At 63.3% G+C, this 18,566-nt stretch overlaps 1 protein-coding gene across 3 annotated transcripts in view; it reads right to left on the bottom strand.

Moving 5' to 3' along the window:
- Positions 1-18,566, bottom strand: part of ACOX3 (acyl-CoA oxidase 3, pristanoyl) — a 42,760-nt gene that overhangs the window by 5,599 nt on the left and 18,595 nt on the right. For 2 of the 3 annotated variants that reach the window (XM_058723199.1, XM_058723200.1), the window contains exons 8-15: positions 18,170-18,266; positions 16,351-16,533; positions 14,573-14,695; positions 12,968-13,088; positions 10,608-10,730; positions 10,312-10,425; positions 5,265-5,380; positions 830-1,004 (exon numbers count right to left, since the gene is read on the bottom strand). In XM_058723199.1, coding sequence (XP_058579182.1) covers positions 830-1,004; positions 5,265-5,380; positions 10,312-10,425; positions 10,608-10,730; positions 12,968-13,088; positions 14,573-14,695; positions 16,351-16,533; positions 18,170-18,266 — 1,052 coding nt within the window. The remainder of the gene's footprint in view (positions 1-829; positions 1,005-5,264; positions 5,381-10,311; positions 10,426-10,607; positions 10,731-12,967; positions 13,089-14,572; positions 14,696-16,350; positions 16,534-18,169; positions 18,267-18,566) is intronic. The other variant, XM_058723201.1, reaches the window with a different exon arrangement.

The following is an 18,566-nucleotide window of genomic DNA, read 5'->3' on the forward strand; positions in this document are numbered from 1 at the left end:
GCACGCAGCCTGTGCATTTGAGAGCACATTTGCTGCAGAATCTTTTCTTTGCCTTTTGTGATGGAAACTGCCCGTCACTGGGAGTTGTGTCGTAAAGCACGCGGTCTCCTGCCCCGCACCTGCCGCACCCTGTTTGAACCGCCCTCCCCTCTGCTAGCCTCGCGTGAGCTCTCGTGGCCTTCGGGGGCAACACCAGCCCCGAGGGGGAACCTGGTTCTTGGCAAGGGGAGTAGGGCACACAGGCTGACTCCTCACCAGGCCGGATGCACGCACAGGACACTTACAGACACACAGGCAGGCTGTCTGCAGCATTAACGTGTCCGGAGGGAGATTGGGGAAAAAGGTCTAAAGTCTCTCCTTGGAAGGACAATAATGAAAACGGGTTGAGAAGCTCAGGCTTGCCCCATGTTCACCAATCTCCCGGGAATCAGCCCACCCGCCACCTCCTCCAGGCTGCCCTCCTGGGTCCACAGGCTGGGCGTTCCTGAGGGTGCCTCCCAGCAGCCTGGGCTCGTGTCTATGTAGGACCTATGGGACTCGAGGGGTGGGTAACCAACTCCCTGTCTGGCTAATGTGGGCCTTCTGGAATATTCTCTGAACTGGAAGTGGACTTCAAAGGGACCCTGAGTGAAAGCGAAACTACGTCAGCAACATCGTCCTGATGCTACTTTTCTTACCAAGGGGCTGGAGCTCCTCATCTGCCCCCAGGCTCACGCAGCCTGTGAGGACCGCTCAGGACGAGGAGGCAAAGCCTCCCGGACAGAACAGGCTGCACTCCGGGGCGGGCCAGGGCGGGGAGGCGGGCTCAGGGGCGGCCGCAGGGCCTCACCTCGGTAGAGCAGGGCCGTGTGCTGGTTCAGGGACCACAGGGCGTAGAGAGCACTGAGCCGCTGGAGCACGGCCCGCAGCGGGGGCGGCACGCTGGGCTGGTGCACGTACTCGTGGAACCTCCGCACCACCGTGAGCTCCAGGAACGCCAGGGCCAGGGAACGGCAGCGGTACACCTTGAAACAGAGCACGGCCCGGGGCCGCCGACCCCCGTGAGCGGGCGGCCGGGGCTCCCGTCACAGCGGTTTCTGGTGGAAGAAACCCTCGGGAACACAGACGAATGTCTGAGCTCCGGCACATGTCCGGACGCGGGGACGACGACAGCGGGTGAGGCGGTGCACGGAGGGGTTACGGTGTGAGAAACGCCCCCGCGGGAGCGCTGCGGACAGGCCGGCCCGCCAGAATGCCCAGCTCGAAGCTGGCGTTTACGCTCTCCGAGGCCTCGGGAAAGCCGGCGTCAGCAGCCCCGTCTGGAGCACACAGCCACAACTGCGCCCCCAGGAGGCACGAGGGCACGCCACGGGTCCCCTTCCGTGCCCGGAGCCACGGAGAAGTCGCCGGGTGACCCGGGCCAGCCCCTCGGGGTGACGCTGTGCCCCCTCTCCTGGGCTGCTGAGGAAGCCGTTTCTCCATCCCACTCACACATCTGTCTGGAAGTTCAGGGACGGCTGACGGGTGGCCAAGGCGTGGGGCCGCCCCCGGCCGGGTCTCATCTGCGGGCGCGGTGCTGACACTGGCTGGGTCTGTGAAAGCAGGAGGTCACTGCAGACCTCTGGGCCCGGTGTCTCCTTTTTCACCCGGCATCCGAAGTACCTGCTGGTCATTGTTAGCTTTGCTCGTCAGCTTTCCTTTCTCCATCTCCACTCGATCATCTGACCGGATTTTTTTAAATCAGAAAAACTGCACTGGCATCACCTGACCTGTTATAACGAGCAGGTGGCGCCTTCGCACGGCAGCCTCAGGGGCCGCGTCTACGCGGGGACGGCTCCGCTGGCTGGGCGTCGGCCACCCCGCGCGTCACCTGAGAATCTGCGCAATGACGGCTGTGGAGCCCACGAAGTGAGGGCCGCACGTGCTAGGTCCAGACGGCCGGGGAGGCAGGACGCCTGTGTGAGGGAGGCGCGGCCCAGCGGGAGAGGCCTGTGGCCTCTGAGACTCGGTGGGCCAGAGGGCAGGTCTGCTTCCGTTGGCTGCGGCCCCAGACCCCCCGAGGACCGCTGCACTCGACGTCAGGGGCTCTCTGCTCGCTTAAGTCTGCCCCCAGGGACGTCTGCCACCTCAGACACATCTCCGGTTCTCAAAACTCAGGGGTGGTGTTGACATCTTCGTGGGTAGAGGTGGGGGCGCCGTTGAGCACCACACAGAGCACAGGACAGGCCCCCGTCCCACCGAGAACTGTCTGCCCACGTGTCCACACTGTGGGGGGCCCCTTGCCCCTGGACGGGTCCGGATGGAGCCCGTGCTCCCCCCAACCTCCACTAGCCGGGGACACGCGGTGGGGCCACAGCTCTGCTGTTCAGCTCCCAAGCGGTCTTCTGACCCTCCAGCGCCGTGCTGTTTAACCGTCCCCTTTGGGAGTCTGATGAGGCACACCTCGGACGCGATGTGGCCGAGGGTCACCTGTCGCTACGCAGCAATGGACCTGGGACCCCGTTTGCAGAGAGCGGGCACTCAGAGGCAGGGCCGGTCACACGTGCAGAGTCAGGAGGGGTGGCCCCTGCCCCCAGCCCTGTCCCCTCCCCACAGTGTCGCCCGTGCCGGGCTCCCCTCTCCCACGAGCCCCCACCCCCACGACATTTAAACCAATCGGGGTCCAGGTATTCATTTCTGCTGTGCTCTGATCACTGAGGATATCTGCACATTAACAAGCGACGGATACTTCCGGCAAAAAACTAACTCCTAACTGTCCCGGTGTGGATGTCAGCACAGCTGAGCCGGGGCATTTCTCTTGGCCTCGATTTCCTTACGCGTCAGAGAGGCCGGCACGAGACGAGAATATGCGAGGAGCCCGTGTGTGGCCGGGGGAGGAAAGCTCATCTGCGTTTGCGAGGCAGACGGCTCTGGACGGGGGGCTCCGGGAGGGGGTCTCTGCCGCCCACCTGTTCACATTTTCTCACTTTGAGCCCGGGAGGGGATTACTCGGCCCAAAGAGGCAATAAACGCAACTATTCGAGAGCCTACTGTGTGCGGGCGGGTGGCGGGTTAGCAGAACGGCAGCGGTCTCTGGCGGCCTCCCCCGCCGAGTCCCGGCCAGCTCGTGCTGGGACGACACGACAGCAGCCAGTGTCTGCCCCCAAGGACACAGCAGGTTCACTCCCTCCGTGACCCGCCGGTCACTGTCCTTCGACCCGTGTGGCCCTGGTTCAGGTTAAGCAACTGTCGTGCCTGCCGCCTCGGGCCAGCGGCTGGTTTCCCGCCCGGGAGCCCTTTCCCTAACGGGGACGCTGTCTGTGGGTCATGCTGTACGTGCTTCCCCAGTCTGTGGTCTGTCTCTTGATTTCTGTTTATAGAAATAGTGAAAGTTTACATAGTCTGATCTGACAGTTTTTTTTTCTACAGCTTCTGGGTTTCCTGTCTTAAGAAGGCTGGTCCCACGCCGAGGCTGCATCAGCGTTCTCTCACACGTTCTTCTCACGCCGTCCTGCTGGTCCAGTCATGATACGGGAAGAGACGGCGTCTTCTCTGGGACACATGAACGTCCAGCCCCGGCCGTGAGAGCTCTCGGCTGTCGGAAACGACCCAGTGCTCGCTCTTAAAATGCTCCGTGATCCAGACCAGGTGCGGAAAATGCAGACTGCTCTTGGGTCATTACCTCCCTTCCAGGCCTCACGGCTGCTCCCCGTGCTACACCCCAGCTTCTGAGTGCCGGTCAGCTCAGCAGCTCTCCCCAGGCACCCCACCTCTGCTGGACCCAGAACCCAGGCTGGGCCAGCTGTGGCCTCTCCGTGCTTTTCAGCCATGCCGCTCACTGAAATGCTGCTACAAGGTCCTTCGATGAAGGTCTAAGGGTGAATTATTTCGAAAATGGCTGCGCCCCTGCTCGGGGCCCGCCGTCAGGGTGTCGGGCACAGGCCGGCCGGCACAGGGGCGGAGGGACAGCACGGAGACCCACAGCCACCCCCGGGCAGCTCTCTGGCATCCGGACGGAGGTGCCTTTTGTCCCCTCCTCCCCTCCAGAAATGGAGGACCTGTTCCATGTCAACAGTGACGGCCTCACACGCAGAGAACGGAGGGACGTGGGACAAGCTACCGTGCTGCCGTCGCTGTCCAAAAGGCTAAGCCTGCCGTGGCCCCAGCCATTCCACAAGGATCGTTTCCCTGCCCCCCCAGTTTTGGTCGTTGTGACACGAGCTACAGTTTGCTAACTGCAGCCACCTGCTGAATTCGCTTCCTTGAGGCCCTGGGGCCGACCTGGGTCTACTCTTCCAGGCCTTTCCAGTCAAGACGCCGTCCTGTTCCCTGAGCTCCACACCTGGGCAGGTGTGCACGGCAGGTCCCGGGAGACACCACCTGCTTTGCTTCTGGCCCCGTCCACCCGAGCGCGGAAGCTGCCGTCCCCGTGTAACGGGAGGGGGCGGGGGCATCTGCAGATGCGCGGAGGAGGACGCCGAGTTCTCGACGCAGAGCCTCACGGAGCGAGACCAAGGAGAGGGGACGCCATCAGTTCTAGAGACTTCTTGTTTCCTTCATCCATGGCCTCCCCAACAATACCCTGGGTCATGACAGGCCAGCTCCTGACGCCAGGGGGCGTTTCAGAGCAGGCTGCCTCCATACCGTGGATTCCGGAACCCAGGAGCTGGCCCTGACCGAACACGAGAACCAAAGCCACCCTGGGACCCAAGGCTCCTTGAGAAGGGCAGTAATGACCTGAGAGCAACCAAGTGCAGGGCCGGGGGGACCTCACGTGAGTCACCAAGCTGTCGCTGGTCGGCTGGGAGGGACCAGGGCTGGTGCCTGGCCCCAGAGCCCAGCATCCCAGCTCCAACAGTGACAGCTCTGGACACTGAGCACTTTGGTTTTTTTTTAATTTTTTTTTTGAATGTTTATATTTGAGAGAGACAGACAGAGCATGAGTGGGGAAGGAGCAGAGAGAGAGGCGGACACAGAATCCGAAGCAGGCTCCAGGCTCCGAGCTGCAGCACAGAGCCCGACGCGGGGCTCGAACCCACAAACCACAACATCATGACCTGAGCTGAAGTGGGACGCTCAACCGACTGAGCCACCCAGGTGTGCCCCGAGGACACTGAGCACTTTAAACATGACACCCACAATCCAGCAAGGTCCCTGCAGCAAACTAGGGTGCAGACAGGTCGTGCACCTGAGGGCACAGGGGCAGGAGGGCCTGGCCGGCCACCAGCAGGACATTCAGCTTACGGGGACAGGGCAGCACAGAAATTCAAAGCAAATTCAAAAAGCAGTTTCAAGAACAAGCATACCTGACTGTTGTTTCTTGCTTCAAAATCACTGCTTCCTGATCTCTTCTCTTGGTTTACCTTTTGCACACTCTCTCGGAGCAGGTAACAGACCAGCCACTTGTATGCCGCCAGCGGGACTTCAAGACAAGGACACAGAAGGGAAAGTAACGATAGAGCACCCACGTGTGCAGAGCACTTACGCGGGCGGGAGGGGCGGAGGCTGCACGGTGCACAGTGATCTTCGTGGCGAGAGTGCGAGGCGGGCCCGGTTCACGGACACGGAGGCACCGGGAGGGCACGGCCCCAGGCTGGGACAGGCACCGGGGAGGGCACGTTCTGGCTCCGGCTGAGGCCATGGGGCCACAAAGCCACTTTGGGATGGCGGCAAGTTCTGGGTGACGAGACGGGGCGCGTCGCCTCAGTGTCACTACGGACCTGCACGGACGAGAGGACGGCTTCGCGGCAGATGGCGGGCGAGTGGCGGGAGGAAGGGGTGTCTGTTCACTGGCCAGCACGGCCCTTGGTCTCCCTGGGACTAGCGGGCAGCTGAGCGGGGGCTTCTCGCTGGCCCACCCGGGGCCTCAGCCTACGCGCCTTCCTCCCAAGGAGCTCTAGGCAAGAAAGGAGGTGCCACCACAGAGTGTAGACAGACAGGCACGTGCTGGGAGGGGCCGGAAGAGGGAAGGCCGCAGGGCGCCCCCTGGCCTGGGAGCCCTTGTGCTCAGCGCTTGCCCTCGGCGCGGGGCCCCCAGAAGGGACCACGGGGACCTGGCGACACTGGGTCCGGCCCCAAAGCCTGGGCGGAGGGTCCCGGGGATTCCTCCTGCGTCACACAGCCCACTCCCGGGGAAGACAGGCGGCACTCGCTGGGGCCCTGCCGCGGACACTCGACTGTCTCAGCACAACTGAGAGGTCCGTGAAAGAACAAATAAACTCACTCACGGGGCCGAGACAAAGCTCACACGCCGAGCGCACACGGTGGCCCCGGTTCCTCTGGGGCCTCCTGGAGCCCGTGCCAGAGTCCGGCCAGGTGTGGTGGCTCCGTGGGGGCCCCCAAAAGACACGCTCACGTCCTGACGTGAAGCCTGCAAGTGTCTTTCTTGGGAAAAGGCAGCCGTAAGCAGCTAAGGATTCTAGAGACTCCCCTGGAGAGTATGGGCCCTAAATCCAACAAGTGTCCTCTCAGAGGGGAGATACACATATGGGGGGGCCATGGGCATGGAGGAGACACGGAGTGATGCGACCATGAGCCCAGGAGTGCCGGGGGCCCTGGAGGCTGGGAGAGGCAGGAAGGACCTCCCACCCCCAGCCTCAGCAGCGAGCACAGCCCTGCCCCACCTCCTGGTCCCGGGGCATCTGGACATACCCGCCGGGCACTTGGCTCCACGGGTGACACCAGAACCCCCCGTGTCATCAGCCCTCCCCTCCCCCCGGGGGCTTTGTTCTCACCCAGCCCTCCGTCCAGCAAGCCCCTCTAGGCCGGCCAGCCACCTTCCAACCACCTCTCTGCCTCCCCCGACACTGCCTCTGCCAGACCCCTGTTTCCTGGCCGATCCCCCCTTCCAGGGTGGGGCCCCAACCTCGGTGGGCCCAGAAAGCAAGGCTCGGCTGACTGGCACCAGCCCCAGGGCTGGCGTGGCAGGGTCTGGGTGTGGCCTGCTCTCCGTCCGTGCCCCCGCACCCGGTGCTCCCACACGACCTCCTCTAAACCCGCAAGACCCCCCGCAGAGCCGGCCGCCGGGGAGACAGCTGAGTTCTCCCTGCTCCGTCCCTCCCGAGGGAGGGCTTGGAGCGGTGGCCCCCAGTGAGAGCGCACCGTGGGCCAGGCCCCACCCAGAGCAGCGTGGGGACGACTGTGTACTGCAGGGGAAACTGAGGCTCGGAGAGGCCAAGAGCCCAGCCGTAGGTCTCGTGGACTCCAGAGCCTGAGCCCCGTGACTGCGGCCCGGAACCCACTGAACGGGTGGTAGGAGGCGAGCCTCTGCCTGGTGCGCACACGGCTGTGAGAAGCGCAGGTTGGACTGCAGATCAGCCAAGGAAAGGAAAGAACCGGGCCTCGTGTCAGGTGGCAGCACAGGTCCTCAAAGGCGCCGGGACATTTGCGAAACCCGTCCTCGGCACACACGCTGGCCTGCGGGTCAGAGGGAGCGGGGAGATGCGGAAGGGCAGAGCCGTGACCCCCCGCCCGCCGCTGAAGGAAACCCTCTGCGCCTTCCCGGCAGGCTGCTCTCTGCACTGAAGGGTCTCGTGTCCCGGTCCTACAGAGCTCGAGGGTCAGGAAGATTTCACGTACTCTTCAGCAAGGACGCAGCCCACGCGAGCCAGGGCCCACGTGTGGGATGCGATGGCCACACGCCCCAGGGACAAGGGGCCGGCCACACGCTGCACGTTGCCTCCTCCGTGCGCGGAGAGGAGCGTCGGCATTCGGGGTCGGGCACTGTCGCCAAAGGAACTTCAGCTGCATTGTTTCCTCCTGAAAACGCAGGCCAGGGCAGTCACAGGGAAAACACGACTCTGTCCGGGCACGTGTTCTGCCGCGGGTTCGCAGGTGCTGCCTCGGCTTTCGGTGTCCGCGAGGGGCAGCGGGGGGGGGGGACCCGTGCGGAGTCCTGGGGACGTCACGCGGCTGGCAGACCGCTGGTGTTCCGTCTGGTTTCACGACGGGTGACGGTTTCTGGGGAAAAATTCTGGTGGCGTTGACGTCGCGAGAGGCATTAGGTTATTTTCCGGCGCGTTCCGTAGCAACGCGGGGCTGGGGAGCTCTGCCACCATCTGAAACCAATCTTCAAGCATGTCCCACCGTGTGTACAAGGGCAGACAGAGACCTGTAGGTCAGCTACTGTCCGGAAAGCCGTGACAGAACGTGGCGACCGTTGAGAAATCAAGTGGTTAGGGCAGAAGCTTCCTGGGTGACGATGGAGGAGAGCCAGCTGGGAAGCCAGCTGGCCTGGGTCCTACTCTTGCCCCAGCTGCTGACGTGGGCTGGGCCGGCCGGGACCACCCGGCCCAGCCTCCTCTAGGGAGACGTGAGCAGTGCGTGCCCCGCGGGGCCAAGCGGACAGTGTGCGGCCGGTTCCAGCACCCGCGGCTGCTGCGATGTCTCGGGCTCTCGGTCCCTGGCGGGTGGGCGGGCGAGCAGGTGGCAGGTCCTGTACCCAGAGGACCCAGCGGCCCCCAGACCCCAGGGGACGCTGACTCTGGGGTCTCCTGACGCAGCTGCCCTCCTCCCACGCCGCAGGCGCTCTGCTGACAGCGGTCGGGGGAACAAAGGGCATCTCGCGGTGAGTCTGGGGAGGCCAGAGCCACGCGTGGCTGCGTTTACCGTAGTGGCCGACGGGTCCCGAACACAAGCATGGTAGGAGCACGGTGCCCAGCGTCCCCACGAGAGCCTGTCCCTGCCCACCCGGGGACGCCGGTGCTTCTGGAAGAAGTTGCCTTTCCCCCTGCGGCTGCTGGGTTAAGAGTTGGCTACGTGGCCGGCTCTTGATTCTGGCTCAGGTCATGGCCTTACGGTTCCTGGGTTTGAGCCCCGAGCCAGGCTCTGTGCGCTGACAGTGCAGAGCCCGCTTCGGATTCTCTCTCTCCCTCTCTCTCTGCCCCTCCCCGCTTGCTCTCCATCTCAAAAATAAATAAACGTTTAAAAAAAGAGAAGAGCCTGGAGAGGCGGATGCTGCTATCGCCCCGGGCGTGGCCAGCGGGCCGAGGCGGGCAGGGCCGGAGCAGACCCAGGCGGCCGGGCGCCCTCTCGCTCTCCTGGCGGGTGGGCTGCACTTCCAGGTCCCGGGAGGCTCAGCGGAAGAGCGGCTCCTTTCCAGCCGCAAGGACGCGTGCTCCGAGGTCCGCCTCGCCGCCAGCCCACAGAGGCAGTCCGCGAGGGCGCGGAAACCAGCGTTTCGGGGAGGAATGAAGCAGGTGCGTTCGGTGCTCACGGGTCGGACGACGGTGAGACCAGTGACGTTTCTGCTGTGGCTTCGAGTGCCGCGTGTCTGACACGGGACTTGACAAAAAGCTGAGCGGGGCCCCGCGGGAGGCGCAGGCCCGGGCACGAGTTCCAGCCCTGTTCCTGTGGGAGTCTCCTCCGGGGGCTTCTGGGGGCTGGTGCTGGGCCTCGGAGCGCAACAGGCCGGGCCTGACCCGCGCTCGGCACGGATACCACGGACGCACTGCTGGACCTTCCTGGGCCTGGGCGCCGGGGGAGCGTGGGGACGTGGAGGGGACCGGACGGAGCGGGGGACGCGACCAGAGCCGCTCCACCTCACACGCCACCGCCCCGTCCGGGACACCCATCTTCTCTCATGTTGCTCTGTTCCCACGGTGGACAGAGCAGCCTTCGCTCCAGAGGGACGTCTCAGAGTGAATCGTCACAGCGCACACACAGACCTGTCAGTCAGCCGCTCTCTTCTCCAGAGTCCCGTGTTTCCCCCAGCCCTGGATCAACGCGCACGCTCCGCTGGGCACATCCCCGCCCCCGCCCCGTGGCCACCCCGTCCGTGTCACTGAGATCTCAGACGGGCTGTCCTGGGCAGCCAAGCCCAGTGTGTGGGCCCCTGCCATGCAGAGCCCCTGCTCCTTTGCACAAGCCTGTCCCTATTGGACCATAATGCCGCGTGAGAGCAGGAACCCGGTCGCGGCTGGCTCTGCCCCCACCGCCAGGCTGTCACGGCCACACAAGACGAGCACGGGGACCAATGGTCACGGCCGCTGAGCCTGTGCAGAGGCCGAGGGGGGTGAGCACACTGCAGAGCGGGGGCCGCGGAGGTGATGCCAGTGTGGCTGGCACGTGCAAAGGCCCTGAGCAAAAGGGCCCCAGCTTCCTGTGAAAACGGCTCAGTCACAGGGGCGGCCGGTGGGCAGGAGCCCAACTGCCCAGCGAGGCAGGAACCCAGAGCCTCTCCGTCTTCGCCCTCAGAGGGGGAGGCAGCACCCGACTCAGGAGTCGGGCCGGGGAGGTGCTGGGTGAACGTAGGAACCGACCAGCCGCCTGCAGGCCCTACCAAAGCCCCCCACTGCAGTACAGTGTGCCCCCCAGGATCACGAGGGGAGGGACATAGGGAGAGAGCGTGCTCACCTGACAATTCCAAGCAGCCGGCGACGCTGGGGCACGAGAACCTCTGGTTGAGGATGTCGGGATAGGCTTCCAGAAAGTCCACGGTCCCCAGAGGGCTCTCAAGGTGAGCGCCACCTACAAGCACACCCAGGACCCGGAGTGACGGACGCCGCCCCCCCTCGCTGACCCCCCCCCCCGCCGCCAGAAGGTGGTGAGTCACTGCCTGAGGACACACGTCCTTCCTGCAGACACGGGTGGACGAGCTGGCCCGGCGGGGCCCGGACGGCCCAGCTGCACCAGCGGGGGCGGGGCCTTACCCTGGAGGCGGAGCTCCAGCAGGCCGAGCAAGTAGCCGCTGGTCTGCTGCAGGAGGACGTTGTTGTCCCCTTCGTACGTGCAGTTGGGGTCGTTCTCGTTCCTCAGGTCGCCCAGGCGGTTCACTGCAACGGAGCCACGCGCTTCATCACTTCCTGCGCTCGCGGGACGGTACTGCCACCATCCCCTGGCCCGACCGAGACACCGCGCTCCGAGGCTGCCGAGGCCCCGCTCCTCCCCCAGCCGGGTCTCCACCTCCCAGCCTGGCCGCTCTGCCTTTAAGGGGACACACGGAGCCACGCGGCCAGGCCCCCGACGCCCACGGCGTGGCGCTCGAGAAATGCCCGGCGTCGCCCGCGTCTCCCTCTCCCCTGCTGACCGCGGGCCTCGCGAGGGTCGCTGACAGACACGGGCCCCTCAGGGGAGCTGCCCACCCCGTGGCATTTTTTTACACAAGAAACGTCAGGTATCAGAAGACGACGCTCAGCTTTTTTTTGTTGTCTCTCCCGCCGATCACGGGACTTCGTTCCTCTGCCTGTTTTACAAGGTACGCTTTCCAGACCCTCCCGTCTGGGTCTCCATCCTCCGACGGAGAATGTTCTCCACAGGCCAGGCTGGGCCGGGAGGAGCCAGAGGGAAAAGCGGGGGCCTCCCAGGCTCACACGCTGCTGGGAACGGGGCCAGAGAGGGCGCACGAGGTTCTGTAGCCGCCGCCGGGCTTGTGGTCACCTGTGCCACACTGATCGTTTTCCCCCGACTCGGTGTCCCAGGCCGTAGAGAGACCTCCCTACAGAAACAGTCGGGCGAGGCCACGGAGAAATAACTTGCAATTGCTATTAAACCTGGACAGGGCCCGTGACATCTGCCCCGCTGAGTCGGGTCTCGCCCATTGCGGCCTGGCGTTTATACACAGGACACGGACACAGGAGTTTCTTGTCATCTGCACTGCTGCACGTTCAAGTTCATTATCCCACTTACGGCCCAAAACGGCCAACTGTTTCCAGGGACTCCAGGAGTCGTAACGACAGAAACTACAGAACGCTGCACAGAGGACAGCATGGGTGAGTGACACAGCACAGCCACGGTCGCCTGTTCGTCAGCAGGGAAGGGGGAGGCGGAGGCAGCCGAGGGACGGCCGAGGACTGCCCGCGTGACAAGGAACGGGACAGATCCTCGCCAGGAGCACGTGATCATCCACAGCCCGTCACTGACATGCTCGAGCTCGGCAAGAGCCTGCAACGCTTCTGAAGGTATCCGCTGATACAAGGCTGTCGCGTTCCGCTGTTTGGGAGGCGCATGGCCTTCTGGGAGTAACTGGATGTTACCCATCAATTATTGCACAACAGGGGACGCCTGGGTGGCTCAGTCGGTTAAGCGTCCGACTTCAGCTCAGGTCACGATCTCGCGGTGAGTTCGAGCCCCGCATGGGGCTCTGTGCTGACAGCTCGGAGCCTGGAGCCCACTTCGGATTCTGTGTCTCCCTCTCTCTGCCCCTCCCCTGCACACGCTCTGTCTCTCTCTCTCTCAAAAAAATGAATGAACATTAATTTTTTTTTTTTAATTATTTCAGAGTGGCACACGGGAAGCTCACGAATGATTACGGCATCTGCGAGAGTACCGAAAGTTCCAACGGTGACGTGGCCCCTGGCCACGTGCCACAGGCCCGACGCGGTGCCAACCACTTTACGTGTATTAACTCACATAACCACCGCACGTGCCCGTGTCGCGGTACGCTCCTGTCGACCCTGGTTCGTAGGTAGGGAAACTGAGGCGCAGCAAGGCTAGCTGGCGGGCCCGTGGCCGCGCGGCTCGTGACTGGCAGGGCAGGAGCTGGTCAGAGGCTGTCGGCTGCCTGCTCTCTTTACCACACACCAGCTGCCCAAACGACAGCCAATGCCAAGAAAAACTCTCTTTTCCTACGTTTGAGAATTTTTCACCAGAACAAAGTCCGCTGTTGGTTTACTGCCAGGTCAGTCGCCGAAAAGTCACGACTCAACAAACGGATCACGTGCTTTCTGCTCTGGTTGTCGGCGGGCCCTTCATACCATCTCTCCTCAGACGTGGGAACATGAGGCCTCGGAGAGCGCAGGGACGTGTCTAGGCCAGGGGGTCGGCAAACTTGCTTTGGAAAAGGCCAGACGCTGAGCCTGATCTCAGGCTCGACGCAGACGACGCGACTCCGTTCGTCGTGCGAATGCGGCAACAGGAAACCCATGGACGGACGGGTGTGGCCACGTGCCGATGAAACTTGATTCACAAAAACCGGCGGTGGCTGACTTTGGGCGCCTGGCTGCAGTCTGCAGACCCCTTGAGTCAAAAGGAGGGCTACGGACGGGAAACCGTCATGCCTCTCAAGACCTACCCGCCAGATAGCCGTGTCCTCCGCACGCCTCCCGGCATTCCTGAATTCCCCGCTGCGCGGTCCACGAAGCCAGGGGCTTGCTGCCCGACACCAAGGCGTGGATCTCACGTCCGAGCTCTGCCTTGGGAGAGGGAATCGACAAGAAGAGATGAAAAGAGGCTGACCTCTTTTCATCAAGAGATGACCAGAGGTCAGAGGTCAGTTCGCCCCTAGCGTCGAAGGCTCACGTCCCCTCTAGTCTAATCTAAGACACGTGACAGCTGCGGGACAAAGGAAAAAACAAAAAACCACCTTAACCTGAAAAGGGGGGTTCACCTCCGAGTGGCTACACTGTGGTACAGACAGTTCCATGGCAACGAGCAGATGGACCGGGGCTCTGTGCAGCAAATAGACGCCGGGGGCATAAGGGTGATCACAGACGCAAAGCACAGAAGCAAGGAGTCCATCACGGCTCACTTCCCGTGAAGCTCGTGAACCTGAAGCGGAGCACTCGCGGAGGAAGGAAGAACCGAAGGCGGGGTGGGGAGGGTGCGCCCCTCTGAGGAGAGGGGCGGGCGGGCCCGGGGCCCAGGAGACAGCGTGGGTGACAGGGAGCCACAGTCGTCTCCGTAAGGGTGTCCCGGCCAGCGTCTCGGGGCGGATCTCACCCTTTGCTTCTACCTGACGTTTCATAGAAACAAGAGAGATGAACACACACCCCCGCTAAATGAGATGGTCCGTTTTGCCAATGTTTTCAACTTGAAAACGTCAGGGCCACTCCCAGGCCCTGCCGTGCGCCGGTTAAACCGCTGGGTTTTGGAAAGAATAAAGCGTGATCACCCTAACGTTACGAACGGGATGAGTCCAATGTCGGCTGCAGAAGCTTCAGTGACTCATCCCCGTGCTCCCAGGGCCTGTACTTTGCCGCGCAGTGCACCCTGCTGGCCGCCTCCCGACTCCCGGATGTTTACGCTGAATATTCCAAAACGTGCTAATTTGGTACAGGCTTTTTAGGGTGTTGGACTTCACACCGATCGGCAGGATTTCTGACCTGTTTTCAAACCTGTTTTCTCGTGATTCACATTTCACTCGTGCCCGGGAGGCAACGTGAGGGACTATGGAAAGTCCGTCGTAAACTGTTTACACAGGAATCAGCCAAGGATGACTTTACACAGTGCCTGAGCTCAGCGAACGCTCAAATCTGGCATAAATCCTTGACTGTCCGTTCAAATCCAGTCAGCTGGATTCAGCCTTTGCAGGATTGTTTACGAAAGGATCGGAGCCGTGAAATCTACTGAGGGGCCGGTAATGTGGATTGTGCAAACTCATCATGTTTTCAAAAGCAGAAGGCCAGCTGAGCTCACGGACTGGAATTAGGAGTCACGTCAGCCCGTCCTTGAGGAGCAGGAATACGGATGCACACCCGAACGGTCCACACCACAGCGAGGATTCTGGGGGTCCTGAGCGGGGGGGCGGGGCACGGCTAAGGACACGCCTCACGTTCGCCCCACGAGGCCGCCACGGACGGACAGATGTCGTTCGGGAAGACGGGTTGATGTGTGCCGTTCAACCTCGGCGACAGCTAATGAGGTTCAACACCGCGGAGAAAAGAGAATCGCCTCTCACCTGCCTGGTGCTGCGGTCCGTTCCCATGAGGCCTTGCTGAAACTCCGCCAAGTTCAGGAAGAGCCATTTGGAAAAGTGGTCTAAGGCATACACAGCCGCCAGGTAGGGAAGTAAGCGCCATCGCTAAAATCGACGAGACGCTCACGTTAACACAGCACGGTCCTCCCACAGAGCCCGCCCCCGCTCGCAGAAAACACCCTCCTCCTCCTGAACCCACCCCCCTTGGCAGAGAGCCCCCCCCCCAGGCAGAGACAGCACCCCTCCCTTCGTAGGGAACCAACTCCTCAGAAAACGCACCCCTGCCTTGTAGGGAACCCAGCAACCCCCTCAGGGACCCCCCACCCCCCCCCCCGGCCGCTCGCAGGGAACCCAACTCAGCCTCACTCAAAGGTGCTCTTCGTGTACCAGGTTCAGGGGTCTCACCAACGGGACCGCCAGGAGGGTGACTATCGGCCCCCCTGCCACGCCGGGCTGCACAGGTGATCGCTTGGGCTTTGAATGCCCGCCAGGGACCAAGTGATGACCCCTCAGCCACCTGGGAAAGTGAGGCCCACAGGGGGCCAGGAGTCCGCCCGGGCAGGGAGGGGGTCTCTGCACGCCCAGCGCCACACGGCTGGAAGGGCGTGGAGGAAAAAGCGGGAAAGGACCCGGCAAACGGGCACCACCCCCGCCTACCGCTTACGGAACAGAGGGCCACACATCCTGCCAACCGCTCTCCGTGGACTCGGGCGTTTAATCCTCATAGCCACCCCACGAGGAGGTGTCATCATCGGTTCTGGTCCGTGAGGAACCCAGACCCCGGGAAGGCGGCACAAGGCGGCCCTGCCCAAGGGCACGCGGCCAGCAGGGTGGAGCCCGAGCGTAGTGGCCCGAGTGGGCTCCCGGACCGTGATTCACCCTCGATGACCAGCAGTCGGGTGCGCTGACCTCGCAAAGGCCACGGGGCTCGCGGGGGAAGGAACGGCGTGTGCCACAGACATTCTGCTTCTCCTCGTTTGCTTATTACTAAAACAGGCACGCGGCCACGGTGAGAAGCGGGAGAAGAAACAGAGATTCTCTTACGGTTCCCTCAGGCTCTCCCTCAAACACCCCTGCGTTTCCACAGTGCTTGGCCCGAGACAGGGCCGGGCTTCGCTGCCGGACTCGGAGAGGAGCCCCCTGTCTGATCCTCGATGCCCCCACCTGTGAACTGGGAACTGCGCCCCACCCGGTGAAGGCCAAGTGCGCCAGGAAGGCGTGTGAGAAGCGTGGAGGCCGGGCGGGAGAAGGGCGGATACCGCACAAGCACCGCGTGCTCCCGGGATAAAACCGCGCCCCCTTTGGCATCCAGGCCGCCTCGTCCCCAAGGACGGGCCGGACGAGCATCCCTCCCGCTACTCTAAATGCTGTCACCACAAACGGCCCGAGCGCCCGGCTGCCACGGCGGATTGTTCCCGCGGGGTCGCTTCTTTGGGACGTGGTGAGGGAGCCAGAGAGTGGGGCCCGGGACGAGCCGCCACCGCCGGACCCCGCGGAGGCTTTGCGCGCAACCACGCGGGAGCCTCACCAGCACACGCTTCTTCCAAGGGCCTCATTCGGGCTACCGCACACACGCCTTTTCCCGAAAACCCAGGTTCGAGAAGCCTCCTGCCCAGCGGCCAGGCTCCTTCCCGTCAGTTGCCCTGACCGTTGCCTGACGGGGTCTGACGGCCCCCCAGCAGCCAGAGCGCAGCGGCTCAGAGACCCGCAGGTGCCCCCGCGACAGGAGGGACAGGCCGGGACGCCCGCCACAGCCGTACCTGCGTCTGATACTCGAGCACCGGTACCTCCTCCTCGTCTGTCGGCCCGAACTGACGCCGCGTGGCTGAGAAACGAAGGGCTATGGAAACGGCCAGCTTTAAGTTCACCACGGACATGGCCACGATGATGGCCCGACCCATGGAGAGGTTGTTCAGGGACGCCCCGAAGCGCTGCTTGGCGTCCTACAGAGAAAGCACACGTGGTGAGCGCGAGCGGGACTCCCGGCGGCCTCGGGGACAGCAGCATGCAGACGGCCGTGCCCGATGGTTCCCTGGGCACCCCCCGCCGTGCACCCACAGGCCAGGACCGCCGGGCGGGCCGGGCTGCGGAGGCGCAGGTGTCATAAGGCCCCCAGCAGGGACCCTCCGGCTGCAGGAGGAGGGATGAGTGCCCCACAGGGCGCCACCCCCAGCCGCCCGGAGCCCCCCAAGGCTTAGCCACGCCCGGCACGAAGAAGGGACCCAGCGCCGAGGCGTCGCCACTTGGTGCCAGCGTCCCGTTCCCGTGACCCCCGGTGCCCCAGAATCCTCCCTCCCCGCGGAAGACGACCTTCCTGATGGCGTCCTTTCACGTGTTCTTTCACGACAGGTAACGGCCTCACGGGCACCGTGTCAATCCGCCGCAGACCTCAGGGCCCCGGGCACCGTGCCCCACAGTGGCGGTGCCGTGGGCACATCCCGCTGCCAGTCTTAACTCCTCCGGGCACCCCGACCTCCCTCACCTCTTGCCGCCTCTCCCGGCTTCGCTTCTTTCATTCTTTAGACTTTTCTTCCGCAGTCACACCCACGGTGGAACCGGCGTGGCCACCTCGCGAGCCTGCGCCTGCCGGAGGGCGTTCCCCACACCCCACACACGCACGACACCTTGGGGGTCACCCCGCCGCCTCCTCGCACGCAGAAACCCGGAGGCTCGGGGAGCTTCGCTCCGTGGGAGCCAGAGCTGCGCCCTCTCCCGAGATCCCGGGCGCATCTCTGGGAAACGTTCTCATGTCTCTGCGGCGTGTCTGACGCGTGAGCTCCCGTGACTCGTCCCTGGTGCTGCACGGGCCCTCGGTCAGGTCTTCTCCCCGTCCTCGGACGCTCCTCGCCCCTGCTGCTCCCACACTTGCCTCCTCTCGCGCTGCTTTGGCCTCTGCTGCGCCTTCCGCGGACCCCTCCCTCGGGCCTCCCAGCCTCTGACCCGCACCTGCTCCGTTCGTCCCCTCCTCGTGTGCCTTCCGTTCCTTCGCCGTCTGGTTAGCGTCTAGCGAACGGTTGATGTTACTCTTTCTGTTTCGAAGAGACTCTGGTGTCGTGCTGACTTCTCGTCCCTAGCGCCCGTGCCACGCTTCCTTCCAATCCTGCCGTCCCGACTCCAGTCAGGCAGTGCGTGTCCTTGGACAGAGTCCTCCTCCAACGGGCCCACCTGACCTCAGACACCGGGAGGCGACCAACTGCTCCAGTGTGTCCGTGACCATCGTGTGTCTATCACTCAAAGGACTCCGGGATGTGGTGAGCCCCGGACACCAGAGAACACTGTCACCCCCATTTGGGATGGCCGCCACACGCCCTTAAACCCTTTGGGGGAACAGCACCAGCAGGGGGCAGCCTCCCTGAGCAGCCCTGGAGGGCTGGGGGGGTGAGCAGCGTCTGGCATCATGCCCTGGGGGTGCAGGGGACCCAAGTGCCGCCTTCCTTGTTGGTGACACTGGAACCTGAACCGAGCGGGGTTTGCCACTGGCCAACCCAGCTGGGGCGGGTCTCCGGGCAAGCCCCGGGAGCGTCCTGTGCAGCAGAGGGCCTTCCACCCACGAGCTTCCCCACCTGGAGACACCTGTACCTTAAAGGGGGTGACGTAGGTACCCTCGGGGGTGACGTCTCCAGTCTGGTTCAGGAGGGCTCGGCGAGGAATTCTCACCTTGTGGAACATGGCAAATCTGTGGGGAGATACGGCAGGACTTCTGGTGACACGGGGCTCTGGCCCTGGCATCAGTCTCCTCTCCTTCCAGAAACCCAGTCAAGTAAGGGCAAAGGAAAGCCAAAAGGGTGCCAATCCCCCAAAGAAAAAGAAAATGGGAGAAGATAACAGAGACAGGAAATTTCAACGAGTTTTTCTAGCTAAAAAGCTTCAATAGAGGCTGCATGGTGGCTCAGTCGCTTAAGTGTCTGACTTCGGCTCGGGTCACAATCTCACAGTTCGAGCCCCGAGTCGGACTCTGTGCTGATGGCTCAGAGCC

Source organism: Neofelis nebulosa, chromosome 3, assembly GCF_028018385.1.
Source record: "Neofelis nebulosa isolate mNeoNeb1 chromosome 3, mNeoNeb1.pri, whole genome shotgun sequence".
NCBI lineage: Eukaryota > Metazoa > Chordata > Mammalia > Carnivora > Felidae > Neofelis > Neofelis nebulosa.